The 17028-nt window shown below is 39.5% G+C and overlaps 2 protein-coding genes across 8 annotated transcripts in view; one reads left to right on the top strand and one right to left on the bottom strand.

The window, feature by feature from the left end:
- Window positions 1-6847, bottom strand: part of PARN (poly(A)-specific ribonuclease) — a 60371-nt gene extending 53524 nt beyond the window's left edge. Inside the window, exons 1-9 of one of the 4 annotated variants that reach the window (XM_055707310.1) lie at window positions 6734-6847; window positions 6299-6376; window positions 5360-5439; window positions 3448-3515; window positions 3272-3353; window positions 2468-2528; window positions 1610-1775; window positions 1346-1411; window positions 552-590 (exon numbers count right to left, since the gene is read on the bottom strand). In XM_055707310.1, the coding sequence (XP_055563285.1) occupies window positions 552-590; window positions 1346-1411; window positions 1610-1775; window positions 2468-2528; window positions 3272-3353; window positions 3448-3515; window positions 5360-5439; window positions 6299-6376; window positions 6734-6752 (659 nt within the window). In that variant the 5' untranslated portion in view covers window positions 6753-6847. Of the gene's footprint in view, window positions 1-551; window positions 591-1345; window positions 1412-1609; window positions 1776-2467; window positions 2529-3271; window positions 3354-3447; window positions 3516-5359; window positions 5440-6298; window positions 6377-6729 lie in introns of all 4 variants that reach the window. The other 3 variants (XM_055707314.1, XM_055707311.1, XM_055707312.1) reach the window with 3 other exon arrangements.
- Window positions 6848-7147: 300 nt separating this feature from the next.
- BFAR (bifunctional apoptosis regulator) lies at window positions 7148-16710 on the top strand. 4 transcript variants are annotated; one of them, XM_014284317.3, is made up of 9 exons: window positions 9239-9459; window positions 9554-9603; window positions 10649-10977; window positions 11819-12020; window positions 12386-12555; window positions 13246-13390; window positions 13638-13808; window positions 14340-14542; window positions 15421-16710. In XM_014284317.3, the coding sequence occupies exons 3-9, from the start codon at window positions 10712-10714 to the stop codon at window positions 15611-15613; spliced, it is 1350 nt and encodes a 449-aa protein (XP_014139792.1). In that variant the 5' UTR covers window positions 9239-9459; window positions 9554-9603; window positions 10649-10711; the 3' UTR covers window positions 15614-16710. The 4 variants fall into 4 exon arrangements, with proteins under 4 accessions (XP_027668525.1, XP_027668526.1, XP_014139792.1 ...); XM_027812724.2 differs by lacking the exons at window positions 9239-9459; window positions 9554-9603 and adding an exon at window positions 7148-7412; XM_027812725.2 differs by lacking the exon at window positions 9554-9603 and having other exon boundaries at window positions 9238-9459.
- Window positions 16711-17028: the final 318 nt, after the last annotated feature.

Genomic DNA, 17028 nt, shown 5'->3' with positions numbered 1-17028 from the left:
TTCCACATTTTACTAGTACAGTCAGAATAATGAAAATCTCTACAGCCTTACAGTTTCTCCTAAGGCCTTAGGGGATATATTTAGGCAAAGATGAGGAATAAAGCCAAGAAAGGAGAAGAGAATTACTACTAAAATTAGGATTTTTAAGTCATCAGAAATGCTTATCCTCGGCATCTAACAGAAAACTACAAACATACCAGTACCTACTACAGAACTAGTAGTTTTTCAAGTAAAGCCCACAATCTATATAAGCACATGTACCTTCTGTTCACTAAAAACCTGTCAAGTTGCATTTGACACGTAATTCTAGGTTGTGCTGTTCTATTCACAGATTTTAGATCAGAATGATAAAATACTAAGCTTTAAAATATTCAGATGAATCATCACAAACTTATTTAATGCAATTTATCTTCAGAACATCATAAAAGTCTTCTCTCAAAGGAAAAAAATCTAAATGAATCGCCTCTGAGTTAAGTAGTTCAGATCTTACCCAGATTTCTTATCAGAAATACTAACAAAAATACAGTAAGGCAATATTACCAGTAACTTACTTCCAGCTCAAGGTCTGATAAATTAATTTCCTCTGAAATCTAAAATCAAAAGAAAATTGTGTTACTAATACTCCTCTTATAAAAGTGTTTCAAAGCAATAATGCTCAGTTAAAGCTGGCTCCATGTTCATTTGTATAAATATTTTTAAAGCCTAAGTCACTGCTACCAGTACCTATAGGCTTGGAAGGGTTTTACTGAACCCTGATGTTCAGTTGCCAAGCTGTAAAGGCATTTGCATCATTTTGTACAGTTATCCACCTATCTTCTCAAAAGCAAATATTCTGTAGTCATGATTACTAAATACAGATACAGCGATGTTACCTTACCCCCAGCTTCACAATATTCTAGTATTTCCAAATGCAATTTTTAAATTATTTTTAAAATAACCGTACTCTCTAAAGACCTGGATTCCAAAGCTAAACTGACTTAGGGAAGGAGACCCGCCAAAACAAGTTTCAATACGCAGTGTCAACTATGAATAACCAACAGCTCAATAGATTTGAGAAACATGTTTATAAAATGCACATCCAAGGCTTATGGAGCACCTCAGCAATAGCAAGAGGCTCACATATGCAAGACACTCCTTTGCTATACTTAAGTATGTTGTCACTAGATGCAAGCAGAGTATGATATCCATATAAATTGCTACGTTTTCTCAACCTTAAGAGATCAGCCAAATGTAGAATTTGCTCAAGTTAACCCACGTAAAGATACTGTTCTTCCTTGTCACTCATGTAATTTTACACGGCCAAAATAATATTTATTTTAGAAGATACGTAATTTCAGAAACTGACCCCGTACACGGCTCCAGTTCCAAACTTTCATTTTCTTCATTCTTTAGTAAGTCTTCTATCTGTTCCCTGGAAGAAACAGATTATTTGCTTGTATGTCTACTGTTCCCTTTTTATGATGTTTACAGCTCTCCCCAAAAGACAAGAAAGCACAAAGAAAACTCTTGCACAGCTAGTGAAGTAATAAAAATAGCTTCATCATACATGTCGCTACTGTTTATGTTTTAGTTTCAACAACATCACAGCATATTAAACAAGTTTACTTACACTATTTTCTCAATGAATTTTTTCTGATCTTCAGGAATTGTTACAGGACACTTTGTGGCATTAGGAGAAATGTATGACAGAGATCCTGCACCATTGGCCTGAGAACGTTTTTCATCATACTGTTCCCTTAGCTGTCTTTCTTCTTCCTGATTTAAATATGGAATTCCTTAAAAAAACAAACAAAACAAACAAACAGAACAGCAGAACACATTTAAAAGCTCATCATAATTAGAGATAAATTAGGGATGTATGATTTAGCTAAGACTTATTACTAACTAAGCATTTGCCAGTATTACACCCCTGAAGGCTTAAAACATATCCTTCCCTTCCAGTCATTTGTTCAAGACCCCATTCTTTATCTGTGTCTATGCAGGCTTCCTTCTAGCATATGCCAATTAGCTGGTACCACTGGACTCTTTGAAGAGCTATATGCCTCATCTGCACAAGGCCCAAGTCTGAGGACTGCAGAGCTGTAGATTACAATCACAAAAATATTTAGTACTCCTCTTCCTTGATATCTGCATCACTTAAATAATAAACTGCAGCAGCACCTACTACAATGCACAGATATATTTTCTGAAATGTTGCTACTGGTCCATTACACAGCTACATAACTTGTTACTCTATCTACTTATGTTTAGCCACCAAAAAAACCCAAACAACAAAGCACTTATCTAAATATGAATTCTATTCTGTTGAATCTATACAATGAGTTTTTTGAAAAAGAGTAACTATCAGCACAACAGTAGATCGGCTAAGAAAAAATTTAAGAACTTCATTATGTGTTAAGGTAGTAACACAAATGACTGCCTTTTTCTTCTTGACATTGAAAGAACGAAAAAAACCACAAAAACTCACCATTGCGAAACACTTTATTAAAATCAAATCCTTGGTTTGCTAAAAAATCTATACTTGAACTCTGCAATAAAAGAAAATAGCTTTACAAGTGACAAGAGTATCTGTGGCATAAAAAGATCAACTCAGTTATTTTTACACTTTTTAAGACAGTATACAAAGTCCAAAGTCAAGAACAACCAAGTTTGTGACCCTAAAGAAGCCACACAGAGTTTAGGCTATACTATTCTTGTTATTTACTTTCAACTTTCCTAAAGTACAAGAACAATAAATACACTAAACAGCATAAAGATGAAAGAATGAGCTATGTGAAGAGAGGAAGCTAAAGAAAGCAAAACATGCTACAGGAGAACAAGTCCGAGATCAGAAAAATGCTAGCAATAGCCTGGGAAGCAGTGAAAGTGAGACAGGCAGATGGAAATAAAGCACCAAACAGAACAAGCAAGCGAGCAGGAAGTCAGACAAGAGGTGGGGCGTGGTGGGGAGGGCAGGTTATGTATAGAATCATCTTGCCAGGTTTGGAACATTATCTCCAGTTCCAGAAACCACACAATAATCTGTGACAAGACTAAAATACTGAAGTCAAAGATATTCCCATAAAGCTCATTTTTAGGGATTGCTACTAAATGGATGCTTATTTATTTAAAAAATCCACAAACCAGAAAGTTATGTTTTTCGCCTTTTAAAAGGTTAAAAGAACCAACCAGTTCTCCCTCTACAATGATGTAGAGTTTGCCTGGAAGTATTTTAGAAGTTTGCTGCAGGTATACCATAACCAAACAAAATCAGACTTGTTTTTCTACTAACCTGACAGACAAATTTGACATCTGGTGAACTTCTGTTAAAGGGTTTTGGGAAAATATAGAAATTAAATGACTTCATTATATACCTGTGAAAAAGATGAGTTGCATGTCAATACAGCTTATCAATATTACTTCATAAATTCCTCAATTAACAAAGCAAGGAATAAGAAAATAACATACTTTTCTTCTGTATGATCATATTTAAAAGTGCAAAGGCCAAACTGAAAGAGCAGAAAATCCATAGAATGCTGCAAAGGAAAGGAAAACTTTGCATGAGAATAAAAATTGTGCACATTTAAAGATAATCCAGGTGCATAAATATTATTTCTCTCCATTTCAAAATTAAGCAAATCTGAATCTTCTAACCAATGTTTGTTCTGTTGGTAATTTTGAAGCAAATACACCAGAGTCTTTCAACTAGTTCTCATCCCCATTTGATCATCTTACTATTGCCCAAAGATGATTTGTAGTATGCACTTCCATTTCATAAACTGACAAGAACTGAGGGAAGTCTCATCTCTCTCCACTTGTTGCTCACACACACACACAAGATGCTGCATCTAAAGCAGCTGTCAGCCTCCTTCTCAACGTTCATTTACAATCCCCATACTGTGGGAGCAGGCTGTGAGGGACACTGGCTGAATATAGTTTTCAAATGTATGTAACAACACATTTAGTATTCTTCTAATCAACGTGGCTAACAGTGGATAACATGATAGATGTACCAGCATAGTCACCAGGCACTTTATCATCATCCCCTCTAGTATTCCACAATTGTTGAATCAGTATTGGAAAGGTTTTTAACACCACTGCAAGTGTACAAGAAAATAAGTATTGCAGTCTCACTGAAAGACTCGTTCCTCCTGAGGGTCAAACACTCATTTTAAACACAAAGAACACTTAGAATTATTCAATTCTATCATAGGGAAAAAATAATGGGTGACAACAGGAAGTACAAAATTCATCCTCTTATCTTTAAGTATAAAGATCAAAAATATCAATAACCAAGTTAATTTATTAGCTGGTAAGAGTTAAGTCTTAAGAATGTGACAACAAGGAATTTCAGGCTGCTTCCAATACACCAGACCTCTTCTTACACTGAGCAACAGAGACTTGACCGTGCCTGCAGAGCTGAATTGTCAGCTACCCTGAAGCATTCAAAAGCTCATTTTCAGCCAGGTGAAGAGAATATGGCACCCTCCAGCCTCCTGGATGCTCTGCAGACTAGTCTCTACTTTTACTGTCTCCTTTAGTGTTTGGGGGTTGGGAGTTTTATGCTTTTTGGTTGTTGTTTTTTTTAAGTTAAAGCCACCTCAGGTTTTGCCATTTGTTGTCCTAATTTCCCCGCAGGAGCACTAACTAGGAATACCCTCATCCTGCAATATCTCTTCACAGTCTATTAGTAAAGAGTGTTTATTGACACCTTGGACACTTCAGGAAACAGCATGCGCTGAGATGCTTAGCATTTCTCTTTTCTGATTCCTTTCTCTTTTGGGAAAAAAAAAAAACCAACCACACAACAAAAACACCAAACTCACAATCCAAAACATCACAGTTTTGACCTTTTGACCTTCACACACCATATGTCGTCTCCTGTGGTCATTTGGCTGTTTTTCAAAACTCTTTCTGCACTGTCCAGCACTTTTTTTTGGTGTGTGTTCCAGAGGCAGAAGTGGTGGCAGCTGGCATTTAAGTTTTGTTACGAACAGTACATGCTGGCAGAGGGAGGTAGTTTGTGAAGGACTCTAGTCCTGATGCAGTTTGTCTGTTGCTGAATTTCTCCTACCAAGTCCTTCCTTGAACTGCTAAATTTTAACACTCTTAACATCCTTTAACAAGTTCGACACACCTATTAGGCCCTGCATGATGAATCAAGTTTGTCTGTCTGTTCTGACCATGACTTCTGCAAGTTTAATGCAACACTCCCCAGTTCTTGTGTTAGTAGAGACAACGAAACAAGCAATCCTCATCTGCTCTAGGTAACTTGACCATACAGACCTCTGTCACGTTTCCCAACATTGTATCCACTCTGAACTATGGAGCTCTAACTTTCTTCCTAGTATTTTCATTTTAGTCAAGGTAAACACTTTACCTTTTTAAGTTTCTGATACCTTTCTTCTGGAGTGTCAAAGCCATTGGTTAATGCACTAACTGAAGGCCCATCACTGATTCCTGAAAAAGCAGAACAGTTTGCTTTGAGTAAGCTTTTCAAAATTAGCCACAGCAAAGAAATGCAACAATTGTAATTTAAGAAAAATGTTTTCACTTAAACGTACATGTTTAGATTATTTCAGTTGAGAAAGATTTTCTGCTGCATAAAAGTACGCATGTTAGCATAAAAGCTAACCAGTTCCATGGTAGTGTTCTAGCAGTAACTCTCTGCTGCTCTGGTTCCTGTTCAACATGATAGTGACATGAAAAGACCTACCAGCAAGATAATGTTGATGGGCCTTTACAGCACAAAGCAGGATGAAAGCCAGATGAAAAATGGGAAGAGTGTTGTTCGTAAATGCATTGAATGACTTCGTCATCTTAAGCAATACTTAAGAACAACCATATTTCCAAAAGTACTGCAAACAAAACCCCATCTTGATCACATTTATGTTTCATGGTTGACTGAGCCGTGTATCCCAAATCATTAAGACACCTCTCTGATGCATAGACCCTCTGGGTTTTACAAACATAAAAGTTCTTACTGCTGCCTTTCCCTGTCCAAAAACTTGCAGGTCCCCCCTAATTTATCCCAATCTCTTGAATTTATGACACACACATAAAATCTTCATTATTTTTTTCCTGAGCTGCAGCCAGAAAGCAATTAACACATTAAAAGATTACTGTGGGGAGAGCCTAGAAGCAGCATGAGTATGACATATATCTTTATTTGACCAAAGCCTTTCTATCACACGTATAGTAAGTGGTTTCATGTTGTGGTAGCCTTAGCTTTATCTTTTTCAAAGTAATACCGAGATACGTTACATGCGCAAAGCACGGCCCCAGACAGGTATCCAGCACAACACAGGCGTGACTGTACCTGAAAACTCCCCATCAATGGCCAGGAAGTCCGACTCTTCAATAGCTTCGTAGACTTTGCTTAGGTTATCCTTAAAATCTGCGGGTAAAGGGGGAAAACACACCTGAGACTACTACCGACTGCCTAGGCAGCCCGTCGCCCCCCAGGCGGGCTGGGGGGCCGGTGAGGCCGGCGGGGCCTGCCGCCCCCTGGCCCGCCCGCCGCTGCCTCACCCCCGGGGCGCGGCCGGAGGCCCGCCCGCCGCCCTCAGGGGCGAGGGGAGCAACTGGGACCCTCTTCGCCCTGAAAGAGAGGCTGAGGCCGGACCCCACCGCCAGCCCAGGGAAGGGATGCCGGGGCCCAGGGACACCCTCTGCGCCGCCAGCTCGAATCCTCCCGCCGCCGGCCGTGAGATGTGAACCGAGCAAGGGCGTGCAAGGGTGGCTGCTCACTCACTGCTTCTGATCACCTCCATCCCGCGCCCGCACCAGCCCGGCCGCCGCTCGCCTTGGCTTGGCTCGGCCCGGCCTGGCCCAGCCCGGCCCGGCCCAGCCCCGCCCGCCACCACCGCCGCCGCCGCCGCCGCCGCCGCGCGCTTCCGGAAACCGCCCCGCTGCACGTAAGCGCCCACGTGAGCGCCGGGTGGGGCGGCCGCCATTTTCTTCCGGGGTGGTGTCTGGGGGTGCGGTGGCTGTCGGCGGCCTGAGGGCGGCCTTGGGCCCGCCGTGCGGGCGCGCCGGCGCCATTGTCGCTGCTGGAGGGGAGGTCGGGTTGCCTGTGTGTGCGCGGCAGGAGACCCGGTGCTGTAGGGGCCGCTAGCCCTGAAAAGTGCCCCTCACCTGCCCGCCCCGTCACGTCACGTCACGTAACGGCGGGGGAAGGCAGCCCTGCCAGCCGCGGCTAGGCGGAAAAGCTGCAACGAGCCCGCCAGCGGCACGCCTAAAACAGTTGCTTTCCTGTGGGATGTTTTTAAATGCCACAGATTTTGGAAAACACGGTATTTGCCTTTCAGATGGGAAAGGCTAAACTAGCACCAGCAAGGAAGAAGGGATGGGAATTTGCTGAGGAGACAACAGGAGGGTAGCAGGGCGCTACTGGAGATTATGCCTTAACGATGAAAAGCCCAGAGGAACTGGTAGGCTTGAAAGTATTACGGAAGAAGCATTTGTCTTCTTGTTAAAATGGTAAAAGTTTCACACGTCATTGCAGAATAACCATAAACAAAGCTCAAGGCCATGCATCATGTCGCCACACCTGTGCGGTGGAAGGAAACACCTGACACAGAAGGTGTCTGCACAATAGCAGAAAGCAGTAGCTGTGGGCAAGGGCAGTATGCAGGTTCAAGAACAAAGCCTGAATATTCCGAGCCACCTTTTCACCTCACTTGTGCTAAGGTTAGATCTAGATGAACTTCCTCTGATCTAGAAGAGGTTTAGTACTTTCATGCTAGGGTAGTTTAAGGATTTGCCTATTAGGACTTCAAATATTAATTAAAGCTACAAATAAATATGAGCTGGTTGGTAGATCTTTTCATAAAATCAGCCTTGGAAGCTAGGTTGTACAGATCTAACGGCTTGTCGGCACTTCTGTGCTACTGGTGGAGTTTTAATTTGACTAAAGCTGAAAACTGCTTTGGTATCCATTATCATTCCTATGATCCCTGAACCATTTATAGCTAGAATTTTGTGTTTTAAAAAACTATCTTGAAACGGCATGTACACTTGAGCATAAATGCCTGTTTATTCCATGTCAGTAGGAAATTTGCCTAGCACCGTTAATGTATTACTTTAAAGAAGGCCAGAACTGGATCTTGTCACAAAATGGATTTGAGTGATAATACTGCAGTCTTGCTGGCAGAGCTCCACATGTGAGCAAAGAAGCAATAACTGTTAAGTAAAACAACTAAATATGGAAGTTTGGTATACAGATATTGGATCATTGCTCAAACAGTTGACAGACTTTTCAGTTAGGTGTTTTTCTTTCCCATAAGGAATTTGATTAGGGTAGCTCTAAAGCAAAACCAGAGCTATATATGTGTCAGCCCAATAATAATTGTCCTCTGCAGAGATCTGGATATGGGAGAGCAAACTATGAGAGACTATTATTTTCTTTATTGAAATAGGCTAATTAAAAAGTTAATTATTTTGTTTTGGTATCTCAAATGTCATTTGAACTGGACTTGTAGATTTTATCAAAGTGGAACAAGAACAAAATATAAGAAAACATCACTGTGTTATACAGTGAAAAATTAATCTCAACAGTTCTTTAAGAAAAGCACTTGATTTTCTTTGGACTCTAGTCAGAAAGAGATGCAGTAAGGGAACAGAGGCTGGTACAAATAATTGTGATTGTGTGTTTACATAGCTGTGCTCTCATGTGGTAGAAATAGTCTTTGTGTGAGCCAGTCTGGGGCAGTATGCGTTAGCATTACAGTCAGACTAGCATCTAAAAGTCGGGTTTACTTCTCAGATTAGACCTCTAGATCTTCACTTGCAAAATAAACCTTGAACGCAGTTTCTGTGAAGGAGGATTACCTGGGTGTGTAGACTTACGTTCAGCAAACATAGCTCAGTTCTCACAAATATGGAAATGAGCGGATTAAGCAAAACGTGAGTGCAGTCGTGTTCCTGCCCGGTGGTTTTTAGAGCTTTGAATTACGACGCTTGAAGATAAAAGAGAAATGGGCTCCGCTCGAACAGACCGCGTCGATGAGCTTGCTCTGCTTCTCAGCAGAAGGGAGACCAGCGGTGACCCCTGCTAGAGCGCACCGCCCGTGCCGGAGCCCGCCGCAGCCCGGGCGGGGGGAGGCGCCGGCAGCCGCGGCCGTGTCCCCCCGCGCCCCCCGGCAGGCGGCGGGCAGAGCCGCGGCCGCAGCGCCACCCCCCGGCGGCCCTAGGGCCCGGCGCGTCCCGCGGGGGAGGCCGCGGCGGGCGGGGCGGTGCGCGGCCCCGAGTCCTGCCTCCGCCAGCTGGGCCGGGGCCGGGACCGGCCGGGCCGCTGCGGAGCCTCGGCCTGTGCGTGCTGCCGGGCGCGGGCACGCTGCTGACACCGCCGCGGTGGGCCCGGTCTGGCGGGGCGGGGGAAGGGCTGTCACGGCGCGGCGGGCCCGAGCCGCCGGTGCCGGCGTTGTGGCAGCGGCGGGGGAGCACCCTGGGGGGAAGGAGGCGGCAGGGGAGCGGCGAGTAAGCTTTCGGCTTTTGACCCTGCTCCCACCTGGGGCACAGAGTGGCGAAACATTTTTGCACCTGCGGAAATCCTGTTGCCTTTTTCTTCCAGGAAAACGAGAAGAATGTTGTTAGGGGCAAACCCTCGGGTTTAGTTGTGTTGTAAGTGATGTTTCAGGTTTGTCTTTTAAAGCGCCGACAGTCTTTGCTTTGAATGCTTGTGAGCAGTCCTAGGGTCCTAGTTGCACTATTGCTTTGTATTTCTACACTGCTTGTATTTTTTTGTTAATAATTTTTTAGTCTTTACCCACTGGCATGCTCACCCCTTTGTGCTTGATCTGGATGGAAAGGTGGTAACCGAGTAGTAAACAGGAGCCACATGGTGGAGAGTGGAAGTGTATTTTGGTGTGGAGTCCTTGAGGAGAAAATCGTCTATGTTTTGATAGCGTCTAACATATCATAAGTGTTAAGTGATCTGGATCAGTGTTTTTCTCAAGAAACTAGATACAGCCATCTGAGAGAATACATTAGGAACATTAAGCAAAAAAGTTTATAGTTTTGTAAGTTTGGAACAATCTGAAACTCTTCTCAGAATCTGTGCATTTTCTGAAATACTAGCAAAGAGTAATCACCAGTGAAGTTAATACGGAGTTCAGTCCTTCCCTGATGGCAAGCAGATCAGTCCAGATCAGTCCCTTATAATTCTGAAGCGGATGACTTTGTGGATCAAAATTAGTATTTTTTTTTTCCCAGCATGGCTCCGCAATGTCTAGCATTGAACTTTGTTTTATTCCATATTATTGGAAAGAATAGTGACAAAAATTCAGTCATTACATTATACTGGTGTTTTATTTTTGTATTCTCTGATGATGCTTCTTTTGATTGGTGTGTTTTACTAAAATCTTGGTTAAAGATACTGTCAAAAGTTACCTGAATCATAGTGGGGTTTTTGTTTCATGTGTTGCTTAACACAAGAAAAAATATAGGGAGACTGAACTCAGCTGTTTACATCTATAATCTGGCTCTGATTGTAGTTTGCAATGAATATGGTGTTGAAAAAATAGATCATGTTTCATGTTGGGGAGAGCTAAGTTAGTTTAAAACTATCCCAGTGACAAAAGAATTACAATAATAAACTATACTGCTTGCTATTCTGAACTTCTATAGTAACTTTTTTCTTAACGAGGTTTATCTTGTTGCTTTGCAGAAGTAATGCCTTACCACATTTGAGGATCTAAGAGCTTTCTGTTTGCCTAAGGCATAAAAGAAAATGGAAGAAGATGAGACATTACAAGGTGAAACAGAAAGGGCAAATGTTGAAACACGTGCTACTCCCAAGATGGGTCGGCAGATATCAGTTAGTGAGTTCCTTTGCCACTGCTGTTATGACATTCTGGTCGATCCCACCACCCTGAACTGTGGGCATAGTTTCTGTAGACATTGCCTAGCCTTGTGGTGGGTGTCATCCAAGAAGAATGAATGCCCCGAATGCAGAGAAAAATGGAAAGGATTCCCAAAAGTCAACATCCTCCTCAGGTGAGTGTACTATGCCATTGTTGGATTTCTAAAATAAACACAATTAGTTGTCTGGTTTCTTGAGTTTGCTGCATATCTTCGTAGTTTATTGGTAATCTGAACTGTGGAGAGGACATTTAAATCCTGAAGTCCTTCATGTTCTGCACTTGTACTGAACTGTTCAAACACATTTTTCGACATGGAACTAAGGGGTGCGTTAATTGGCTTTATTTTGGGGTTTGGGGGGGGTCCCTTTGAATGTTTGGGGGATGGAGAGGAGGGATCCTTTTTTAGTATTGAGACACTTGCATCTTTTAATACAGCTGGTTGTTTTCTAATAATTCCAGGTTAGAATGATCTTTGATAATTGTGTAATTAGTTCTGTAATAAGAATTATTTATAAGAAGAAATGTGATTTTATTGCAGAATGAAGCTGGAAATACCAATTTGCTGTCCTGAATTACCACAAGCTCTTGTAATACTTTTATCTTAGGTTAATAATATTTTAATAAATAGATGGTAGGATTGTTGGCAGGCTTTTATGTTGTCTTTTGCTTAGCATTTTTGAATAGTGAAAGCTTTCCAGTAGCACATACAATTCTAGTTTTATATAAGAAATAATAATTTAATTTTTCTTTATGTGATATTTTAACTTCCTCTATCTTTAGAAACTAAGGAGAATGTTGTTTGGAAGTAATTGATAGAAGTTTAACTTTACTAAGTATTAATAACTACTGTTTTCTTGCTTTCAAAGATGGCAGTCTTTAGTAGAGGCTGAAAAACAAAAATCCAAAAATTAGTCCCTTTTCTGAATGTTAAGCCTCAGTGATTACAGTACAGTGACAAATATTTTTCCCATTAGGGATGTTATTGAAAAGCTATTTTCTGATGCCATTGAACAAAGAAAAGAAGATATTCAACAAAACAGTGATGTAGCACGCAGCTTAGCAACCTTCCAAAAATACGGGAATGACCAGATCCCTACAGTTTCGAACACAGGAAGAATTAATCCTCGAGGAGGAGGGTTTTTCTCAGGCGTTCTAACAGCTTTAACTTGTGTAGCAGTAAGTTCCGTCTGGATGATTTTCCATATTTACTTCATTAAGAGTAAGCATGCAATCAAATATACTTAAAAATTACGTGCACATAAAAATGGTCATTTGCTCAGAAAAGACTTAAGCTGAGCAGACTAAATAAGGTAGCATTCAGAGTTGTCTGTCAGGAGCTACAATTGCAATATACAGCAAATGGAAGTTAGACAAATTGGGTAAAACTTCAAGATACTGTCTTAGAACCTGAATATTCTAGGATCTATAGAATGGAAGATTCTGTATGTCAAGCCCCTTAATGCCTGTTTATTTGCATCATTAATATATTTACTTTGCAGACAAAAGATTTTGTTTTCTTTTTTGTTTTAATCTACCTATAGGTAGTTCTACTTGGATATCACTGGAGTAGCAGAGAATTTGAAGAAGATCATCTTGTCAACAAGCCTGTTGCTAAATGGACTGCTGACGAAGTGATACTTTGGCTAGAGCAGTTGGGCCCATGGGCTTCCCATTATAAAGAAAGATTTTTACTGGAGAAAGTGAATGGAAGGTGAGAGGCCTCATTATCAGGAACAGCTGTCATGTAATTGGGCTACTTGATAGCTTTCATTAGGGACAATATATTGTGAAATGACTGTACTTTATTCCATAGATTGTGGGAATACTCTGTTGGTGTATCACAATGAAATTCAGGAGAAGTTTTAACACTTGTAGTTGTAAACTTTAGTAGTAGATGCTAAACAAGCTAACTGAAAATTTTCTAATAACTTTTTAATATGCTGACAATGCAGACTGAAATTATATTGAAAGTAAAATTCTACTGATGTATGATCCAGCCCTCCCACGTTTTATTTCTTGTGAAAATATGTATGTACTATATGCATTGTTGCATTCCACCCAAGAGCTTTAGGTCTGATTTCAGGAGACCAGCTAGATCTGTTAAGTACTGAAGAACTGTGTTCAATAATAGCCAACAGGCTGATAAATCTGCATGCTGAAAGCAGGCAAGAGAAAACTTGATGAGTATTTAAAACCCAGGCTCTAAGATGCAGTTGATTCAGAACATTCAAATGTAACTATGATCTTTTAAGGTCCCTTCTAACCCAAACCATTCTGATTTTATAATCCAAAAGATGGTAACTTCTATCAGTAATTGCTTCAGTGTGTATTGCTAATTTGTTAGTCATAGCGTTTGGGTGAAGAGGCACTGTTTACCTTCTGAATTCTTGTGCTTTTGTAGACTCCTCCTAACATTGACTGAGGATGATTTCATGAAAGAGCCTTACAGTATAGAGAACAGTAACCATAGAAAAGCTATTATGGCAGAACTGGAATGTGTGAAAACTTTAGGTGTTAAACCACCACAGAACCTTTGGGAATATAAGGTAAATTTTATATAAAGTCTATCACGTATATTAAGTATTTTTGAAATAATATCTTTAAAAGAAAACTCTCTTAAAGCCAGAATGAGTATTAAGGTAGTATCCCTTATAAACAATACTCAGTTTAATGAACTGTTGTATTTGAAAAAGAATCCTTTGAAGAATGATTGCCAGAAAAATCTAGGAACTGCCATGTCCCTTTCATTTTATTTTTTCTTTTTTTGAACCTTGATAATTTGATACCTTTCAGGCGGTAAATCCAGGAAAATCACTCTTTCTTCTGTATGCACTGAAGGGTTCTCCAAGACTCAGTATGTTATACCTATATTTGTTTGATTATGCAGAAGCTTTCCTACCTTTCATCCATGCAATCTGTCCTACGCAAGAAGACAAGTATGAAGATACTGTCACAAAACTACTAGTAAGTGCTCAAAACATGAAATATGTTACTTGCTTTAGTTACAAGCATTTTTAAGACTAGCAGCATAATAAAAACACATGATGTAATTATTCACCATTTCATCTCTTCACAATGCAACTCTCAAAAAAAAAAAAAAAGTACTACAAAGTAAGTAGTTCCTTGATTTTTTATTGTATGTGATCACTGGTGTTAGTGACCATTACCTTTAATAAGATTGATTTAAGTTTTTTAAGACTTTAAATCTGCAAAACTAATTTTTTTTCACATTTGCGTGACTATAGGAAGGCTGTTCACCCAAAATACCTGTATTTTAACAAATGGCATTATAAGGTCTGGCTGGCTGTGATGTTTTATTCTAATTTATGGAAATTACTGTGTTATAGTATTATCTACCAGAAAGTAGAATAAGGATACATTAGTATTTTCAGTGTTTGAAAAAAACAATTTTTCAATAAAAAAGTAGTGGAAATAAGCCAGTATTGTGTGTGTTAATAGGAAATTGGTTAACAGTCTTTTTATCCTAATCTACAGGACCTTAAAGATCCTTCTTGGAAACAGTGGAGAGAATTCATTGTAAAGTATTTATTTTTGCCATACCAGTTGGTAGCTGAATTTGCTTGGGATTGGCTGGATGTGCACTACTGGACATCAAGATTTATAATTGTAAATGCCATGTTGCTTTCTGTTCTGGAGTTATTCTCCTTTTGGAGGCTCTGGTCAAGAAGAGAATTGAAGTAAGTCTTACTGAGCTTGTTGAGTGTAGGAAGTACACAGCCTTATAAATAGAAAGTAACGGTCTTACAATTTCACAGTTGCTTACTGAAGTTTCGGTGTCTAACAACAACTCTGAGGTTAATAGTGTGAATCTGAATTCGCACATATAATGGTACTCACTCTTGAATATCTTTGTTTCTGTGAATACTTCAAAGGGTTTCTCACAGCTGGTTTTACTGACCAGATGTAGCAAACGCAGTAATGGTAATCATGTTCTTAACCATTGAGTAAATATTAACTCTTACCTTGAGAATTGCGTTTTATGGTAACTGGTATTATCTGTCAGCTGAGAACTAAATACATAATAATTTTGTCATGTGATGCTTATGATATAGCTATTAAAGAATGACTCTTCAGGATCATAAATAAGTTCGGTTACACTGGTATTATTTCTGATAGGTCATAAAAATTAGATTTCAGTTACTGCTTTAGCCTTTAGTCAAGCATATTGTTTCCTAATTGCTGTGATCTTTTATTTATGGGTTTTAGACCTTGCATAGATGTTCTTGTTTTGGTGTATACTGGGTCTTCCCTTTCTCTGCCAGCCGCTAGGGGGCAGAACGTGTTCAAAAGAGAACGGTGTGCATGACAAATGTGGAATTTGGCCACTTTAATTCGCTGTGCTTTGTGGTCTGAATAAATTGATTTAATGCTTCCTCGTATAAAATCTAGTATTACTGTATTTTAAGAAGGTTTTTCTGGAGTGTAAAATGATGTTTTACAGGTACCTGAGTGTAAGGGCTAAATAATTTGAGGCTGCAGCACATATTAGCTTTTCTTAGAACGGGTAAAAACAAAACAGAAATTTCCTCTAAGCCTCTCCCTTTCCTTTTCACAGGACTATTCCTCACAGAATGTGGAGACATTTCTGGAAAGTCTCAACACAGGGTCTTTTTATTGCCATCTTTTGGCCTTTTATTCCTCAGTTTGTCTGCAATTGTTTGTTTTACTGGGCCTTGTACTTTAACCCAATTATAAACATTGATCTTGTGGTTAAAGAAGTAAGGCGTCTGGAGACACAAGTGCAGTGACTGGCATTGGAACTTTGGAGCTGTTTAGCTTCTAAAGATGGACACTTGAAATAAATATTGCTTTTCTTCTTAATATATGTGGCAGTGAAAGTGGTGGATTATGTTAACTTAAGCATACAAAAAAGCCTTAAGGTAAGTTACTCTTAAACCAGCTGATTCTAGATTCGAGGGTGGGCTTTTATTATCTGAAAGGAATTTTCTATTGAAAAAAATCCAGAAAAATTACAGTTCAGATTTAGCTATGTAAAACTTACGCAGTCGTGTCACCCTATTTTTGATCAAACTTCTCTATTATGTCTTGACCATTCTGGTTATTTTCAAGCCTGCCTTAAAATCAGTGTCTTCTGAAGAGCTACAATGATTGTTTGGTTTTTGTTTGGCTTTTTTTTTTTAACTTAGCATTTCATACCGAGCCTGCCTTAAAATCAGTGTCTTCTGAAGAGCTACAATGATTTTTTTTAATTTCTTTTTTTTTTTAACTTAGCATTTCATACCAGGAATGTATTCCTCAGCTTAAGTTTGCCAAAGGAAAGCTCTTATTGGATAGGATGATACTGAAAGTACTTCAGTGTTTTCAGTCTGCTTTACATACAAAGTTGTGACTGTCAAATATGCAGTCTCACAGTAGAGTTTGTTCTAAAATTCCTGCTGTTGAAGGCAAAGACTGCTTGAGTTTTCTTGTTGTGTGGAAAATGTGGTGATTGCCATTGAAAAAAAATTTTTTTCAGATCAGTGAGACTTCATCAATAGTTTCTCTAATGCTCCCTCTTGAAGTCTGTTGCTAATTCTTAAATTCAGGATTATCTCTTAAAAAGGGTTATTTTGGAAACGCGACCTGACACTGTAATTACATCTTACTGCAATATAATACCTGTATCTAGACTTGTGCAAGAATATTGACTGTAAAGTTTTGTGTAAACAGGATTGCTGTTTGTTAGTGTATGTTTTTTGACAAAGCAAAAGTTAGATTTTTTCCAAGAGCTTTGTCCCCTTGCGTTCTACATTGTTTTGCTTTTTTTTTATTTGTATCATTATTATGAACTTTAAATTTGCCTATGAACCTTTCTAAAAATTAAAGATCTCTTTTGAAATCTTCATCCTTCCTAGAAGTGGGATTTGGTTTGTTGTTTGGGTTTTTTTTTTTATATTGAACTGCCTGTCATTAGCTTTGAGTTGTGCAGACTTGTTTTGTAGCGCTGCCATCTTTAAGTTGAGGTGGGTGAAAGTAGAGTAAAACACTTCTGGTTCTTAAAACTGTTAAAATTAGCAGTTATGAAAAAGTGTATTACTCAGCAATTTCTGTTACTGACTTCTCTTCCTACAAGGTTTCAAAAAACTATGAAGTGACCCTAGCTAAAATCATCCTTGCACCTTTATCAGGTATATACACTTCTGAACTCTGCAGACTGATACTG

Source organism: Falco cherrug, chromosome 4, assembly GCF_023634085.1.
Source record: "Falco cherrug isolate bFalChe1 chromosome 4, bFalChe1.pri, whole genome shotgun sequence".
Classification (NCBI taxonomy): Eukaryota; Metazoa; Chordata; class Aves; order Falconiformes; family Falconidae; genus Falco; species Falco cherrug.
This window is presented reverse-complemented; position numbering and strand designations above follow the sequence as displayed.